At 43.4% G+C, this 18,258-nt stretch overlaps 1 protein-coding gene across 1 annotated transcript in view; it reads left to right on the top strand.

Annotated features, from left to right (window-relative positions):
• CDC42BPB (CDC42 binding protein kinase beta) overlaps nucleotides 1-18,258 on the top strand; it is a 709,648-nt gene that overhangs the window by 644,044 nt on the left and 47,346 nt on the right. The window contains exon 34 of the mRNA XM_078660224.1: nucleotides 14,912-15,029. Coding sequence (XP_078516350.1) covers nucleotides 14,912-15,029 — 118 coding nt within the window. The remainder of the gene's footprint in view (nucleotides 1-14,911; nucleotides 15,030-18,258) is intronic.

Genomic DNA, 18,258 nt, shown 5'->3' with positions numbered 1-18,258 from the left:
TCAAGACATGTGGCCTCTGAACATGTCTTACTTTATGGACTAGACAAAGAGACTTCAACTTAATTCTCTTCCTTATAAGCAACTAATGAAGGCTTACCAGTGGTGGTCGTGTAGAATGAGATTAGGGATATTCAGCAGGACTCCGGCTGTGGCATTTTGAATTGCCTGTAGTTTTCTTGTGACAGAGGGGCTCCCAAGATAGTATTATTGTAATCCAAACTTGACATAAGGAGTCCTTGGATGACAATTCTGCGAATTTCAATTGGGAGCCATTTATTAGTCTTCCTAAGGGCTAGTAAAAGTCCAAAGCATGATCCAGCCAATTTCTTGGCTTGTGCTGCCATGGTAAGGTTCTCTTCTTTTAGGGTGGGACGATCACCCAAACCTTAAGGCCATAAGAAATAACTCCAGAAGGTGGGAATATTTCCCACCAGCATAACCTTTGCCATTTAGTGTCAGATTGCTGCTCCATGCATTCCATCAACTTGGTCTCTGTTTGTCTAATATAGGAAGAGAGTGAGACGACGATCTGTGTGTCGTCAGCATATGAGACCACCACAAAGCCTGCTCTACAGATGATACCAGCTAAAGAATGCATATATACATTGAAAAGAGTAGGGCTTAAAGACGAGCCCTGGGGAACTCCACACTTGAGCTGATGTACTTTTGACCGACAAAAATCCCTCCTGGACTTTAAAGCTTCTATTTTCCAAAAAGGAGACCAGCCAGCTCAATGCTTTAGCCTTGATTCTGAACATCTCCAGCCTACTTTGCAGAATCAGATTGGAGACATTGTCAAAGGCCTTAGAAGGAACAAAGAAAATTGCACCACAAGAAAAGTACCTGCATCCATATGGAAATTAAATGTGGTACTCACTCAATTAATGAAGGCATCCTTTGAGCCTTTACACAATGCGTCATTAAAGAAGCTCACCCTAAAGACAGCATTTCTGGTGGCCATAACATCTCTTCGCAGGATGAGTGAATTACAAGCACTCACAATATACAGGTTGACAAGGAGAAATTGTCATGAGAACAGATGCACAATTTTTACATAAGGCAGTGTCAAACTTCCACATAAATCAAATAATACAAATGACGTTTTGCAGAGGTTAGGCGGGAAACCGATGGAACACCTGTTGTGTCGCGCGAGGGTCACAGGACGGCATTGAAGTTGTGCCCAACAACAAGGCCATGGTGGCAGGAGGAATGTATGTACACAGGAGAGTGAGGGGGTATCCTTCAAACGTACCCGTAAGGGCCACGTAGCAGCCTTGTGTGTCTGTTTCGGCCTGCGCCAGGGTGAAGGGAAGCCCTTTCCGAATTAGTATGCCCCCTCCCCCCCCCGGGGAGCCCGTGTGAAACCAGAGTGCCAGACCTTGTCAAACCTATACCAGGCGAGGAAGTTACATTGTGTACCGGTAGAGCATTAACATTCCAGGAGAGGATGTGGAGGGCCCTATGGAATGTGGACGCCATCTTGGTGGGTAGTGTGTGGAAAAGGGGATGCAAACGCAAGTAGGCACGGGTCCCAAGGGAAACGACGTTCCAGGGCCTCTGGGCAGAGGGCGTGCGATCTGGTGAGTCTCTTGTCGTCATCAAAGGCATGCGTGTGTGTAGCTACCAATAAAAAACGGGAATAACGGCCCATAGGCGGCTAAAAACAACAAACATTTGAGAAACAACGGTCCTATAGTCATTTTTAACACTAATCCTTTGAGTTCCAGAGTGGCGTACTACTCGCCAGAAAAGCGATTCAAAACCCATCGGGGTAACAGGTGCTATATAAATGCAAATCTTTCTTCCCCTTCTATCCCTCCGCTATCCTTCTCACTCCAAATAACTGACTAATATCCACCACTCAAAATACTTTCATATTTCACCATACTAATTCACCACTACTCCTTTATGGGTTTGCGGAGTAGCGTGCCTCTCACCCAAAAAAAAGCGCTTCAACACTCCATCAAATGTAACAAGCGCTATATAAATACAAACCTTTTTTCCTCTTCTATCCTTCCGAATCCAAATAATTGACTAACCTATCCACCACTTAAAATTACTTTCATGTTTCACTATACTAATTCAACTCTAATCCTCTATGGGTCTGAGTAGCGTGCTACTCGCCGAAAAAGCGCTTCGATACCTCAATTACCATACATACAATACAATGATCTTCTGCAAGGAGTGAGCTGGACGCGCAAGCAAGATTTTTAATTTACCTTTCAATGGATCATCTTTTTTTGGCTTTCATGTGGACAAAAAGATCAAAAGATGAAGAACGAAATTAAAAACAGTTCATTTAGTGGGTCTGTATAGCAAAGAAAACAACCAGTTTTGTCTCTTTTTCGTTGGAGTGAAATAAAGTGACTAGTCCACCATGGACATCTGCTCGAGGACAGTCAATGCTTTCTCAATTTTTGTTTGATAGAGATGTCAGTGACAGATGGATTGGTCCTGCACCTATCCTTCCTGGTATAAAGCCAGAGAACCTCAAGCAGTAACTCCCTTCAGCACCACATCATCAACCCCTCATAGGTAGAAGTCAATGTCCCGAAGCCAAGGATATTACATCAGATGCGTGGGTACTGGAGATTGTCGTTTTTAATACAGTGTCGAGTTCAACTAAATTCGATCACTCAGACGAGGACATTTTCCACACCGCTCATGTTCGACTATAAAAAAGGCTTGAATCAGGCTGCTTAAAGGAGTAATAGAGGTGAAAGATGGAGCAAGGTTATTTACTTGTTCTTATGCTATATATGGGCCAAAAATTGCATGTGTTGGATCTTGCAGATTAAACAGGTATATTGACAAAGAAAAAGTCTAAATGGTGACCATGCAGTCAATAACCTATTTATCAACAAAGGAATTTCTCTGTTGACCTTAAAAACTGCTATTTTGTTGAATCAGTGCATCCGACTCACCCTTGTGCTCATCAAATGCCTGGCCATGGCTGCAGCCTATCTCAGATGCAATGATTGTCTTACCTATGCAGCTGACTGTTTGATGAACGATATCTAAAATATAAAAGTGTGGTTAATTATTCAGACAACTTCAGACCTCTTCCACTGACAGTGTCTCTTTGTGGCTTTGATCCTTTTTGCACAGCTAATGAACTTGTTCCATTGTTCAGAGAGATGCCATTGTTTTCAGAAAATTATTTAATTAGAGATCCTTTGCTTTAGGAGCTGCCTTAAGTGACCTGAAGCATCTTTTCTAGGCCTCATGTTGTCTTGCTGATTCCTCACAGTCACCTCTGAATGAGACCATTGCAGTAGTGCCTTCAATCACAGCAGGCTCATCCAAGTCTCTCAGTCACTAATGTTGTGGTTAGGGTAGACACATTATTGCAAGCTCTCCTTCTGGAGCCTCCAGGTCCCCAGAAAGAAGAGGTGAAGAAGTATGGGTAAGGCACATATTTGTACAATCTTCCTGCTCAATATGGATTTTTTTTGGGGGTGGGGGGATCTTTCTATTGCAATTAGAAACACTTGACAGCAGTATTCAGCACATTGGGCAACACATCTCAGAATATATGGCATTACAAACGTCAGGACATTCATTTTGCATTCTCATTCAACTTCTTTCTCTCCCTATTCTTAGGACTCTGTGGCATAACTATCTCACTTTCACACTTAATGCTCCTCCATCTGGGAAAACCTATTCACAGGTTAACAGAGCATTCCCCTACTCTTGTTACAGTGCCCCCAAATCTTCGTCCATTTATGTGGGCAACCTCTACCCTCATACACCACCCTCTCCGCCTGCATGCACCAATCCATATTGGTTTTCCAATCACTCAGTGCGGGTCCCGAGGGCACCCTCCATCTTCTTGCTATGTTATGCTTAGCCACACACCATGAGGCCTAGTGTGACCAACAATCGCTCCCCTGCTATTAAGTCAGTTGTTTCCCAAATGTTCAGTAGACACCATTGAGACGAAGCTTCTACATTTTTCCCACCTAGAGTCATCATACAGGATATGACCGCACTCCAGTAGTCTTGAATCACCGAGCAATTCCACCATATTTGTAAAACGTGCACACATGGCTGAAACCCCTGGAACATTGCGGTGTCTAGTCTGCCCATCATAACCAATGTTATGCATGCATAGTATGTCCTATGTAATATTTTCAGCTTCACTAGCCTGAAACAGAACCTTATAGCCACTTCCCTGTGAGACGCCTGCACCTCTAGCCACTCTTCGTCACCCAATTGCCCCAGGTCTTCCATCCATTTATCCTATAGTTTCTCTAAAATGTCAGATGAGTTGTATAATATCTTGCAATACGTTAGGGATATGGCCTTCCTCTGTTGGTAGTCATCTAAAAAGCTATCTTCCAGCGGGGAGGAGTCTGGAAGATCTGTCTTTCCTGGGCAATGTTGTTTTCCTCATCAAAAGTCTTTCTACTACATTAATGTGTTACAATTGAGAACAATAGTGTTAGTTCTCCAAGTATTCCCCTGGCTCTTGTTGGTAGCAAGGGATTGAATGGGGCATTCTTTAACTGTAGGACAACACATCCTACATAATTTATCACATGAAGCAAGGGAAAGATTTGCACTGCTATGTAGTACACTGGATTTTTTACACCATGGAGAACCAGCAAAAGGCCTGTTCACCACTATAAAAACAGAAATGTAAATCCTAGGCATCTAGGTATTGAAATGTAACATCCCCAGGGAATGCCCTGGCAGTAACCTTGTAAATTAATCCATCCATCCTTTTTTTGTATACTTTAGTGTGTCGCCCTAAGTGGGACGGGTATGCCCAGATGTGGATCCCGTGCACACTGTGTCACTGGAACTAAGCTTTACCTAGCTGATGAGCCCTAATTATGGGGGAAATGCTCCTGAGTTTCTTGTGTTCTGGTTCAGGAAGGACCTGACTATGCTGTTCGGTCAAGACTGATTTGCATATGGCTGGGACCAAACTGAGGTAGCATGGTTTGCAAAATATCGATGGTTTGGGATGCAGCCTAGAGTAATTACCAGTGGCTGAGATTAATTCAAGCATTCAATTATAAAAAAATGTTGTATGCTTTCTAAAAGTGTCAGTTTTAGAAAGTAACTTAAAATCTGAATCTACCATTAAAGAGAACTTTAAATTACAATTCATTTGAGTGGAAACAGCATTAGCCTTACAACAGTGAAAAATGACTGTCAAGACATTTGAACCTTAAGTACACATATCCTAATTTTTGAATACCATGGCCCCTGCACCATGAGCCTTTAGGGCTAACCCTAGAGGTGACTATACATTTGCAAGGTTGAAAAGGCAGTTTAAAACTGCACTACAGGCTTCAGTGACAGGCTTTAGAAATGTTTTAAAAGGCTACTTTAGAGCGTGGCCCAGTGAGTGTTGTACCCCACTAGTAACATTTAATTTACAGGCAGTAGGTAAATGTGGTACTATTTAATATAGACTTACAAGTAAATTAAAAGCACTAATTCGGTGTAGGCCAATTTGACCTTGTTTTCAAGGGAGAGCAGTAACACTTATGCAACTGATTAGCAGTAGAGTCCTGAAAAGCAACAAAAAACGATTTAGAAAAGGAAGCCAAACATCTGGAGGAAGGAAGGAAAAAGGACCAACACTCATTATTGTTTCGATTAATGCAAAGACCACCACTCGCATAGATCAGTCATTCCTTAGCACATCTGTTAGGCTAGATCATTGTGACCTCTCTTCCTCAGGGGTACAGACACTACTTTGGAATCTATACAGCAATTAGGAATTTGGGAAGATAACCTGCTGTAGAAGAGAAAGTTACTTACCTTTTAAAATACTTCTCTAGGCAGGGTATCCACCCTAGATTGATAACCAAGCTTCACCTTCTCCCTGGATTGGTTGTTGGTTTTAACTCTATGTGAGCCGAAGTATGCTGCGCCTTTCCTTTGGGAGCTGCAGTTTAACCTGTTTCTCTGTATTTTGAGGGTGGACCAAAATTACTTCCGAAACTCTGCTTAACCACCGAGTATTACTCCCCTGAAAAGTATTTATGGTGCCTGCATCCCCCCCTTTCCGAAACACAAGGTTACTGGTACGATCTATGCCCCCTTTGCGATTGACGAACCAAAACTTATGATGACAGCAAGTCATGGAGAAGTCTGAGCACAGGGGATATTCAGCTGCTCTTTGCTGTGGCAGTTTTGCAGCTCTAAGGGAGTTGAGCGCTTTTGCAGTGCTGACCCTCCCAGATATGGTTAAGTGATCCCCTGCCCCTTGGGGCATGGACTGAAAATCGAGCGCTAAAGCGGGACTTTGCAGAGGGTAGGGTCGGACCTCCCCATGAAATACAAGCAGTGGTGCCTGGACCTCACAAAGATCAAGCTGAAGAGCTTGAAGAGTGGTGCCTGTTGGACCACTGAGTGCAGAAGAGGGACAAGGGACCACTTGGAGTGGGCGGGGAAATTTTGGCAGAAGGTCTAACCTGTAGATGCAGCCTGGTCCTTGTAACACCCTGGATACTTTGCTGCTGCTAGAACAGATAGTTGAGGTGGCCCTGACTAGGATCTACAGGCTAAGGCTATTGGGGCATGGAGATGTACACATACCAAGTGGTGTTAGTAGAATACCAATTATTCATATTAAGGAACATCCTCAAATAAATTTCTAGAAGACAACTGGTCTTGACTGTAGCCTATCAAGGTGTTGCTACATTGTGCAAGTTGAATGGTGATCAAGCGGAAGACCACATCTATGCCTGGTCTATTGAGCTCCGAGGAGGTCTGACTATCGAAAGAGGGATCTCACCATCTTGGGAGTGGGTTGAATGGTGCATCCTAGGATAGCCAGATGCCGCACTCCATAGGAAGTTATCACCAGGTGGTAGGGAACCTGGTAGCCCAATGGCTACCAACCACATCCTGCCCTGAAAGGCATTTTCCGAGCAAAAGACGGGCAGATTGCTCTGCTGCACCGAAGAACCAGCACCGTTGAAGACTGCACCTGGTTGCTATTGAAGAGAGGGACTGTGCCTGCCATGTCCTGCTCAAGGGGAAGCTGTCTCCAGAGCCCGGGCAAGCCAAGAGAAATCAAGGGCCAGCCGACTGGCCTCTTGTTCGCAGCACAGGGACACAACAACTGAAGAAGTCTGTTGGGTCTAATTGATAGCCTAAAGTCTTAATGTAGCTACCACCACCTCTGCTGTGCAGCACCAAGGGCCAAGGTCCTGCACACAGAATTGCAACCAAGCTCCCTGATCCTGGGAGTGTCAGAGAGTTGCTGGAACCCTCCGAAGGCGAGTTATCGCAGTCTGAACCACTGAGAAAGACTTCAGTGTCACTATTCCTGCATCTAAATCTGTACGGTAAACATTGCCTATAAATGGGGGCTGTGCTACAAATTGTGACAAACCCGGATTGAACCAGGTGTATTAGATCCTGTAACTGGGATAATAATATAGTGATCCGTATTTTGCTGAGGATTTCATAATCCACGTTTAAGATTGAGAGCAGTCTAAAGGAGAAAGTCAGGTCCTCCTCTTTACTGCTCCTCAGGAGTGGGCAAGCAGAGTCTCTAGCAAGGAGGGAGGAGGGGCACCCATATCCTTCGTAGTATTCTAGATTTTGGTTAGTCTGGGAGCTAAGACGTCTGCATATACGGAATAGAATTCAATTGGTAAGCAGTCAGCCTATGGTACTTTCCCCAGGGCCAAAGACTTGATGGGCCCCTCTGACCTGCATCTGAATGTCTCTGCCCAAAATGGTGGCAATCTCCTGTCCCACTCTGCGAGTCCAGGCATTTAGAACATAGGAATGCAAAGCTTTGGGATCACGACTTGGTGGGGCTATGTAAAGGTGGGTATTAGTGTCTGCCTGATGTATACCCTAAGTCCCCCAGATTTAACCAACAATATCTGTGTTTGGGATCTAGAGGCGTTAGCGAGCAGGCGACTGGTCTTGGCCTCCTCGCTTTGTGCTTTGGTTATGTACTGGCGATAATCATACCCCTTAATCTCTCCAGTATCTCGAGCAACTTCTCCCTTGCACTTGGTATCTGTTGATGTGCAGCGGAGTCATGAGGCCTTGCACTGTCTAGCGTGTTGAGCAGTTTTTCCTGCTGGGTAATCTTCTACATCTGTTGCGTGTGGATCTTTGTCGACACTGTCATGCATGGTCTCTGGTCTACCACCTTGAATTCCCCCCACTCAGACAGGGCAGAGGAAGCAGAACCTTCATTCTCCAAAAGATAATCACAAATAGCAGTTGCTACAGAAGATCGAGCCTTTATCCGTATTTAATTTCTACGATGGGATCGGTGGTCTGGGGGGATTCAGTGCAGGGTCAATAAAAATGGATTGTGGTCTGAATGTGTTCTAGCAAGGTACTGGGAGTTGGGCATTCTGCTGCATATTAAGCCATTACAAAGTAATGAGTCCAACCATACAAAAAGGTCATGCTTTCCTGAGAAATAAAAATGTTCCCCTACCTGGAGGTAATGCTCTCTCCTGACATCCACAAATCCCTGCACCCGTTTCCACCTCAGGAAAGATTTAGCTGCAGCATGAGTCTGGGAAGGAGACAGCTGCAAGTGGGATCTATCGAGGGTCGTGTCAGCTTTACAGGTAAAGTTCCCCCACCCAGCCTCAAGCATCAAAGGGTGTGGAGAGATTTAAAAACCATGACTTAAGTAAATTTTGTTTATCTGTGTTTGGTGCATAGAGACTCAGTCGAGCAGTATCCTTGCTGACCATTCAGCCCGGGCCTCTGGCAGAACAGCAAGGTACCCGATTCATCTCATGTGCAAATGCCGGAACAAATAGAAGAAGAAGAACAACAACCTGAAAAGTAAAGCAAGTTGATGGACATAGAGGTCACAATCAAATGAGTTTTTTTCAAAGTTTTATATAGCGCACACTTGACCCAAAGGTATTGAGTGCTTTACATGAGCACCAGTTACGTTACACAAGGACACATTAATTTTTGTTAGGCACAGGGAGCTTAAGTGATTTGCCCAGAATCACAGGATGTTGAGCATCCTTGCCGAGACTCGAACCCAGATTAAGATCGATCGCCCTAGCCCGTGAGGCCACATCCTCTCCCCTGAGTTTATGTTCCTCGTGTGACTTTAGGTAGAAGCATTCTGACATTGGATCCAGTGGCACTTCCAATGACCGAGTTAGACTTGTCCTGTAAGCTAGCCATTCCTCCAAGACTACCTACAGAATGTGCAAATGTTGCAGCCATCACCACAGCTCCAACTCTGCCCCTCTGCTGTGTAAGGCATGACCCCTCATGTCTTCCCCGGCGGGAGCTTCTGCGCCTACGGGGCCCTCCAGAGTCATAGGTATCCAGCCACTGCCATGCAGCATCCAGGATGGTGAAAGAAGTGGGCTTTCCATCAAGCTGAAACCTTTAAATTAGCTGGGAAGAGTAAGGCATATTTAATGCCCAATTCTCTTAGTCTCTATTTTAGTGGTCTAGAAAGTTACCCTTTGACACTGCACAGCAGCAGTGAAGTTTCAGGAACATAGATAAATGTGCATTGGCCACTGCGAAGGTTCCAGCACTCTGCGCCAGTTGAAGTATAAAGTTGCAATTCCGATAATGTAGTAGGCGTACCACCATAGGAATGTGGAGGTGTCCATGGCGCGGGGGTTTGGCGGCACTCTCTCAAGAGTGTAATGTTTACACAGGCCCTCAGGATCAACTACTCCCTGCTGTCAGTCCTCCAGAAAGCTGGTAATGGATCCCTCAATGCGCTAAGGTAGGCCATCCACTCTTTCCTTGTTCCACCTAGTCCTACCCTCCTGATCTTCAGTCCAGTACTCCAATATTTTGACCCTGCCACCCAGAGTGCCCAGCTCATCCATATGAGATTTGGATGAGCTGCCCAGCACCGTAAGGTCTGCCTGAACCAGGCAGAGTTGATCAGCCATTTTCCAGTGTTCGCTATGGAGGAAGTCTATTTTGCTTTTGAGGGCATCTCTGGTAGAACCAATGGCAGCACGTATAGTGTCAACTTGGCTTCAGATGGGGGAGCCGCGAGCGGGTGTATTGATAGCAGCATCCTCATTATGGTGTTGAGACCTCCCCAAGCTGAGATCAAGGAGAAGGAGTTGTTGGAATGAAGCCTACAGGCTGTTGTGAGAGCACTACCCACAGCGATGGCTAGAGCAGTGTACAGAGCCCTTTACCAGATGGGCAGCCATGGCAGGTGTATTATGATCAGTCTGCCCCCTATTAACTGCTAAATCAGGTGGAGGCCACTCTCACCCAGACCACGCTCCATCCGCAGGGCAGAAGTGTGGTTAGCTACTATCGGAGGACCCGCATGTTCCCGGGGAGAGGTGTTTGTAAGTCAGTAGTCTCCCACAGAGCAGTCAGTTTGCAGCAGGATGGGGATACTACAGGTTACCCGGTGCTTGCCCGGCAAGCTCCTCTTCAAACGTTGTGACAGAGACGAAGAAAAGTTTGTCCTCTGCTGGTAACAAGGAGCAGTGGCAGTCGGGGGAGTTCCAGGCCGGTCACTGGTGTGCTGTGGCTTATCAACCACATGGCGGGGAAAGGGCACTTGTCCACATGCGCCAAAGGCAGTTATGGGCGGTCATCAGGTGGGTCAACCCCTCCAGGGGCCATCAAAGCCCACTCCTGTGAGCCGTCTCCACTGGCCCAGCCAGTCCTCCAGCCACCATCTTAGGCTGCACTCAGCAGCACGGACATTAGTACTGACTGATATTGGGATAGATCCAGCCAGGCCTCAAAACAGTGCCATGGGATGCTAGGGTGGTAGCGCCGATACCCTCAAGTGCAGGAAGGTTGTCTGGGCAACAGGATGCCTGTCGTTGCCCGGGCCCTGGAAGAGCGCTCTGTCAGAGCGAGTTGTACAGCATGGCGGCTAGCCTCGCCCCCTTGCATTCTCTGAAAGTAGGTATCCGATTCTCATTAATTTTCTGTTTTTCTTGCTTAGCTTATAGATCAATACATTTGTATTTGATATCCTGCCTTTCAGACTCCCTTAATTTATAACTATTGCATAGTGTTAACTGACAAAGGTGAAATAGTAGCATATTGTTTAATTCCAGTTGTAGGTAGCATGGTAAGTAGGGAAAAAAGTGTTTAGGACCTATATCGTTGGGTCTAAGGTGGAGTATGGTTCACATGGGTGTGATTCACTATTTTAGATTCAGCTTACTTTTCATCCACATAACTGACGTCTAGGAAACTTTGTACCCAGCCTACCCCTCTTCACGGTGGTGCTGGGTTGTTTCTGTGGAAGCAGAGCGTCAGCTGAGCACTTTGCAGTCCCCCACCCTACCTTCCCCAATTATACACGGTGGCTTACGAAGAGCCACTCCTGAGATAAAATGAGCTGCTTGAGAGCATTTTACAGCTCCCTACACCCATATCCACAAACACACACACTTCCCCATCCTACGACAGAGACGCTCCTGTGGAAACAGAATGCCCTGCAAGCACTGTACAGCCTCACTCCCATGCCTTACCCATTACTTTCTTCTAATTGCCAACACTGGGCCCTTCCCGTGCAGATAGTACCCATGGAGTCCTTTAACTCGTCCCCATATTTCAGTTTTAATGCTGTGTAAATCCAGTGAAAGTAGAGTACAAGTCGAATGTGCGCTTCCAGCACCAGGAACTGAGCCCTGCATAACAAAGCCCCTTCACTTCGCTCCATATTCTGCTGGTGGACGTTGATCGGAGGAGGGGAGGCTCTTCTTTTACTATAGGAATGCAGCTATGTATATCGGCACAAATGTTCTCATTTTCACACACACACCCCAAGACCTCAAGTTGTCCTTACTGTATATCTATCACCTCTCTCTTTTACACACACACACACACACACCACACACACCCTACTACCCTCTCATATCCCTGTCATCTCTGCATTCACCAGTTTGTATTTTGTTATCATTTTACCTCACAGACACATGCACACACCCACAGTTCACCGCCTCTCCCTGTAGTTTCTCCTCTTTCACCCTGTTTATTTCGCTGTTTTATTCTCTTCCTCAAACACACCCACATGCACACCACTTTTTATACTGCTCCTTCCTCCTAGTAAAACAATCATTGGGAATGCCAATAGGTCTGGCTTAAAGGAATGCTACATGGTAACGTGAAACATTACAAGTAAAAAGCACAGGAATGGATATGTATTTATGTGGAAGCCAAAAACTGTAGAGTAATATTGTTGTAGGTTAAAAGGTCTGGTGACAGTTACACTATCAAGTCAAATCTAAAAATCCATCTACATTAATGACTGCCCTCCTTCCATCTGTGCTACTGCCAGACCAAAAGAACATAAATGATGTTGTTTTCTAAGACACTTTAACAGCATTGCAGTGTTGTGTGTGCGCTACTAAAAGGTTAAGCTCAGGCAGCTGGATAAGCAGACAAAATGATCACAGCTGTTTAGAGGGCAAGCATTTTTTTTTGTGGCAGCAAATAACCTCTGCGTAATCAAGCATGCACTCCTGGCTCCCAACATTTGTGGTGAGCGAAAACCCCTCACCTTGTGATTCTCACATAATTGTCTGGCAACAGTTGTCCTCTCAAGTCAGACCATAATGAAGTGGGCCACAGGTGTCTTCCCTATGGTGACAGGTCCTTAGAGGCAAGAGGAAATCAGATTAGGTCACAGCCGTTTAGAACCAAAATCTATTAACTTTGCATTTCTGGTTTCCTATTGTTATAAATAACAATAAGAAATGTGCAACAAAAAAAAAGGTTTCTCTTTATTATGAGCATTGTCGTTTTAAAGGTCGAATTAGATCAAAAGTGCATTTTTTTAACGTAAACATGAGCTCTCCGACAAGGAGTGTCTTTTTTGGTGTTACTCTGCCGAAAAGGGAGGACTGAGACATAGGCCCATTAAATGTGAGAGGTTGACCAGATGAAGGCAAACCTCCATCTGTCTTTAGCAGTAAGAACTCTGCACATCTTAAAGGAAAGCCCTAATATGGATGTTATTTGAACACCAGCCAGAAAAAGCATGGAGAGAATTGCTTGTTATCCTTTGCAATAGAAGCATCCAGTCAGATGGAATTGCCACTCATCTATCTCAGTGGGCAGTGGTCACGCATGATGATCCACTAGACCTAAAGAAGCAAACAGCGTAGATACCCAAGTAAATATAAACACACAACTGAAGCGTCTATCAGAAACAGCTAGGAAGCAATCCAATTTTTAGAACCACAGCAATCCACAACTCTAGAAAGACAGGCAGCAGTTACGGCCCAAGTGCAAGTTAAATATTAATAGCACTGTCGTTTGAATGCAGAACCTTTCAAGCAGTCCAGAACCAAAAACATTGCAGCCCTTAATTAAACGTAGCTTAGATAGCATGCCAGCAGTCAGGACCAAAAGTTTATTTACAGGTATTTTGTCAACCCAGCAGCAAGGTATCGGTTAAAAGTGCTGAAATGTAAGACATTCCTGACTATTAACGATCCTCTCCATGGCCCTGAAACCATGAGCCTGAATCGATTTCTGCATCCAATCATTCATGTATGCTGTCATGATTTTGTCTGTTCTGACACTTAGGGGCTATATGTATCAAAATCCTCATTTGCGATTCTCAAATAGCGATTTTTTGCGATTCGCTATTTGAGAATCGCAAAATGCTATGTATGTAAGATTTGCAATACATTTTGCGAAGCCTACATATTCCTTAATTGCAAATCTCAAATTGCGATTCGCAATTAAGAATACCTACCCATTCATTCCTATGGGCCTAGAGGCCCATAGGAATGAATGGAAAGACATTCTCAATTTGCGATTAGCAATTAGAGAATAGCAAATTGAGAATGCAATTTCAAGGGTGCAAGGGTGTCAAAAGGAGACACCCTGTTGCACCCCTGAAATAAGCATGGGTGCACATGTGGCGCACATACATGCCCTAAGGGCATGTATGTGCTTCACATTGCACTTTGAAAAATGCAAAAAAGTGAATTTTTCAAAGAAATCACAAATTACCACCAACTTGAAGTTGGAGGTAATTTGCGATTCCTTAAGGCCAAATTGCACTTTTTTGGTGCTTCTTACATTGCATTTAAGGAATCGCAAAATTTGTGATTCCTTAAATGCAATCGCAAAATAAGGAATCCCAAATTTTGTGATTCCTTATTTTGCATGCAGATTTGCCTCATACATACCACTAAACAAAATTGCTATCGCAAACGCCGAAGTTATGGAAATTTCGGTATTTCCGATCGCAATTTTGCTTGATACATATGGCCCTTAGTGTCACCAGCCTGGGTGATTTTCTTTTCCCCAGAAACAACACAGAAAGCCGCCACTGGTGTGGCTGCTGCTTATAGCGAAGGCAACTGCTAAGGGATGCCTTGTGAGATACACACTTATGTCTCTGTTGCACTGAGGCATACCCAAGATTTTTAAAGCAGGGTTCTGATGTGAAATTCCTATTTTTGAGAAACCATCCTTTAAGTGAGGGCTCTGTTCCCCACCAAACCCTGAATATGTTAATATTGATGGGGTATTGTTCAAGTAATATCTAGGTTCCAGAATTACGGTGCTAGCCCACATGTTAAACCCAAAGACTATGGCTTAGATTTCAAATATACCGTTTGGAAGACTCACTCATTAGAGGCTCGGACATCACACTGAAGAGCTATGCTTCAAGTTAAACAGGTTTTGCAAAAGTTAACCTTTTACAATTGTTATGTTTCAGATTTCATGAATGTTGTATATGGTATATGTAGATCTCACTCAATAGAGATATCCTTCAAGTGACAGAGTTTAGACTTTTCCTTTAGATATCAAGCCTATTTGCCAAAAGTGAGTTTCTCCATCCCGTGTGAGAAAATGATAAACTCTATAATCTCATATTGATGAAAATATTTTACAAACATAAGTGTTGGAGTATGACTGTATTTGATTTAGCTTCAAATATGTTTAGCACAATATGTTCCTTTCATTTCAGAGAGATGCTTAGAGACCCAGAGAAACGATCGAAAATGATATCCAACCCAATAAATTTCAACCATGTTGCCCACATGGGACCTGGGGATGGAATGCAAGTTCTCATGGATCTACCACTGGTAAAACATGTTTAAAATATGCATTTTGTGATGATGTGTATTGAATACTTACAATAAATCTTCGCTGTAAGGCCTGTGATGTAAATACTAAATGGGTATTATGAGAATATTTAGGGAAATGTGTTACAGTGGAACACTGCTAACCTGAGCAAGCTGAAAGTTGCCTTTTTTATTTATTTTAAATTAGTGTAAATATTTAAGAAGATGTATGTAAATATAAAATCACAACCATAAAGTGGTGATCTTCTAAGTAATCTGTTTCTTCTTCCTTTTCTTGTTTGTTTTGTTAAAATAACAGAATGAATTTCCTCCCCCCTCATCCTCTCGACACTCTGCTCTGATATCACCTCCAGCAAACTTTGAGCACGTCTATCACATGAGCTCTATTTCTGCTGAAATCTTTCTACAGAATGACAATTCCTCACTGCAAGAATACCCTCTGCTTTCTTCCTCTTCCTGTCCCTCCTCCACTTCTTTAGCAAGGGTAGGCGTAGCTATAAACATCTGATTTGGAATGGTGTGCTGTGCCATTTTGCCAGTGCTGAAGAAAAACGGATTGAAAATACTAATATTTAAGCAGTCACTATTTTGGGTGCGTTTGGTTATAGACTTTTTGAGATTGCTGAGCTGCTGATGCTATGCATGCATGAGTCTAAATATGTTTGACCTATTGTTTGCATTCACCTGAAGCTTTTATGCAAATTCTAAGGTTCTTTCAGAACTTCACATATTTGTTTCAATATTTAAATCAAAGCTATTTATAAAATAGAATGGAATTTGAGATGTGTGATTAGGGCCTTTACTAGATACGGTCTAACTATTTTCTCCATGGATTCATTCCTACGTTCACATATTTTTCGTGCCATACATATTCATAGTGGGCCCAGCCATATCTTAATTTAAGTCTTTTTTATCTTGGAAAAAAAGGACCTGAAACCCCTTTTATAGGCTGTTCCCCAATATAAATGGTCATATAATGGAAGATATGTAACATGATTAGAACATTGCAGTGTCCTTATTGTTCTGGCAACCTTTCTCCTTGTTGCAATGGTTAAGAAGAACAAATTGATTGCATATTGAGACCAAGGTGTAAGAAGTTAATAGTTAGTTGACAACTTGTCGAAAGAGCTGGGCTTTGAGTCATTTGTTGAGGTGAAGGATATTCTGGCATTATTACAAATTCAGGATCAGTTACTTGCAAAGTATGGTGCATGTCCTACCAGTTAGTATCTGTGTTTTTTTTACAATTTGTCTGTACTACTTTTGGGTTAGGGAAGACATATGTAAGAGGCTTGTACAAGATTTCATATACTTGGACTTTTCTTTCTGAAGTAGCAGTTTAGGAGTTAGGATATCAATGTTTTGTAAATGGCATCTGGGTGAGACAGAGTGCATTGAACTATGTCACCGTTTCATGGAACCCAGGACAGAGTCTTGATTGATGTGTTTGAATCACCTAAAGAACAGAGAACCAAATGTAGGGGGTTGGTTACATTTTTAAAGAAAGAATGTTACTCTACTCCAGAAGTGGGAAGTCGTATTTCATGATAAACAATACCTCTAGTGAAATTCCAAAGCGTGGATGATCTCCTTCATATTTTATATATTTCACAAACTGTGATTTTGTCCTTTTGGACAACAAACTGGGACTAAGAATAGATCTTGTTCAAAGGTGACTGCTAAGAAGCAGAATGGGATCTGTGCAGTAGTGGAAGTGTATGAAAGTGCTGCTTCTGCTTAACCCCTTAACTGCTGGGCTTTTTCTCACCCGATCTGATCCCCTTTTTGGCTATTTGGGGTAGTTCACTCTTAGGCCTCCATAACTTTTTGTCCACATAAGGGTATCCACTCCAAAACATCCCGGGGATTATAAAGGTACCCAGGGTTTGTGGATTCCCCTTGAGGGGGCCAAGAAAATTAGCAAAATATAGCTACATTTTGAGGGTTTTTGGGGGGAAAATAGGAACAACGTTCTCTAGATAAGTGTCTGGTTCTTTTCCTAAATAGGACATCAACAAACAGTTTGCTGTCCTAAATTCACCATCTTGTCAGCTTTCAGGAACATGCAGAGCTGAATAAAAAAAAAGTATGCTTTTACCACAGTTGTGGCATTTTTCTGTGCTTTCGACCTACTTCCAGTTTGTGATGGAAAGCAGTGTGAAACTCATGGGTGATCTAGAAAAGCTATAGATTTCTAAAACGTAGACAACATTCCAAATTCAGCAAGGGTTCATATGCGTAGATCCCTCATGGTTTTCTTAAAGAAACTAACTGTTGAATTAAATATTGAAAATAAGTAGGAAAAAAACACCATTTGTGACAACGCTTTCTTCTGTGACTTTTTGTCACGATGATCGATTTACAAAAGCAATATACCATTACGTCCACTATACCCATCTGGTTGTGGGTAAATATAGGAATTGTAGGTACTCCAAGAACCCGAGGTACCCAGAGCCAACAACTGGGCTGCCCTGTACAATGTTTTTGATTGTGTACCAAGTATAGATCAATTCATACTGTTAAATATGTAGGGTGAAAAATGGGTAGCAAGGAAACCAATGTATGTCTGAAATGGACTCAATATATGGAGTTTAGGAACAGTGGTTATGTGTACGTTTTCTCAATGTGTGGGTACCTGTACTAGCATGTGAGGGTATGTTTCAAAATGTCTTCTTTCTTACACACTGACCTATATTTGGAAGGTAAAAATGCAGCGAAATCAAATGGGTAATCACAAATGTTCTACTATTCTGTGTTCCCACATGTCTTTCTATAAAATTGGTACCTCATTTGTTTGGGTAGGCCTAGTGCCCGAGACAGGAAACACTGCAAAACGCAACATTTACGCATCACATTTTCCTGCTGAAACCTCCCTTTGTCCCCTGTGGGTAGCTGTGGATTTTGGGTCTAGCTCAGGCGACATCTAAGGAAATCTAGCAAACTTCTGCATTTTTGGAAACTAGACACCTAGGGGAATTCTGGGTGTGGTAACTTGCGTGGCCCTCCCTGCATGTTTTTACCCCACATCCCTTGCAAACCGCAAAATTAAAATTAAAAAACCCATTTTCTTCACATTTCTGTGATGGAAAGTGCTGGAATCTGCAGGGGGCCACAAACTTCCCTCCACGCATCTTTCCTCCCGGACTTGTGATCAAATGCTACCTCACCTGTGTGGCTACCCACACGTAGTGCCCATGACAGAAAAGGACCCAAAACGCAACATTTGTAA

This window comes from Lissotriton helveticus, chromosome 9 (assembly GCF_964261635.1).
Source record: "Lissotriton helveticus chromosome 9, aLisHel1.1, whole genome shotgun sequence".
NCBI classification, from domain to species: Eukaryota; Metazoa; Chordata; class Amphibia; order Caudata; family Salamandridae; genus Lissotriton; species Lissotriton helveticus.
Note: the sequence above shows the minus strand (reverse complement) of the source record. Positions and strands in the feature narration are given on the sequence as shown.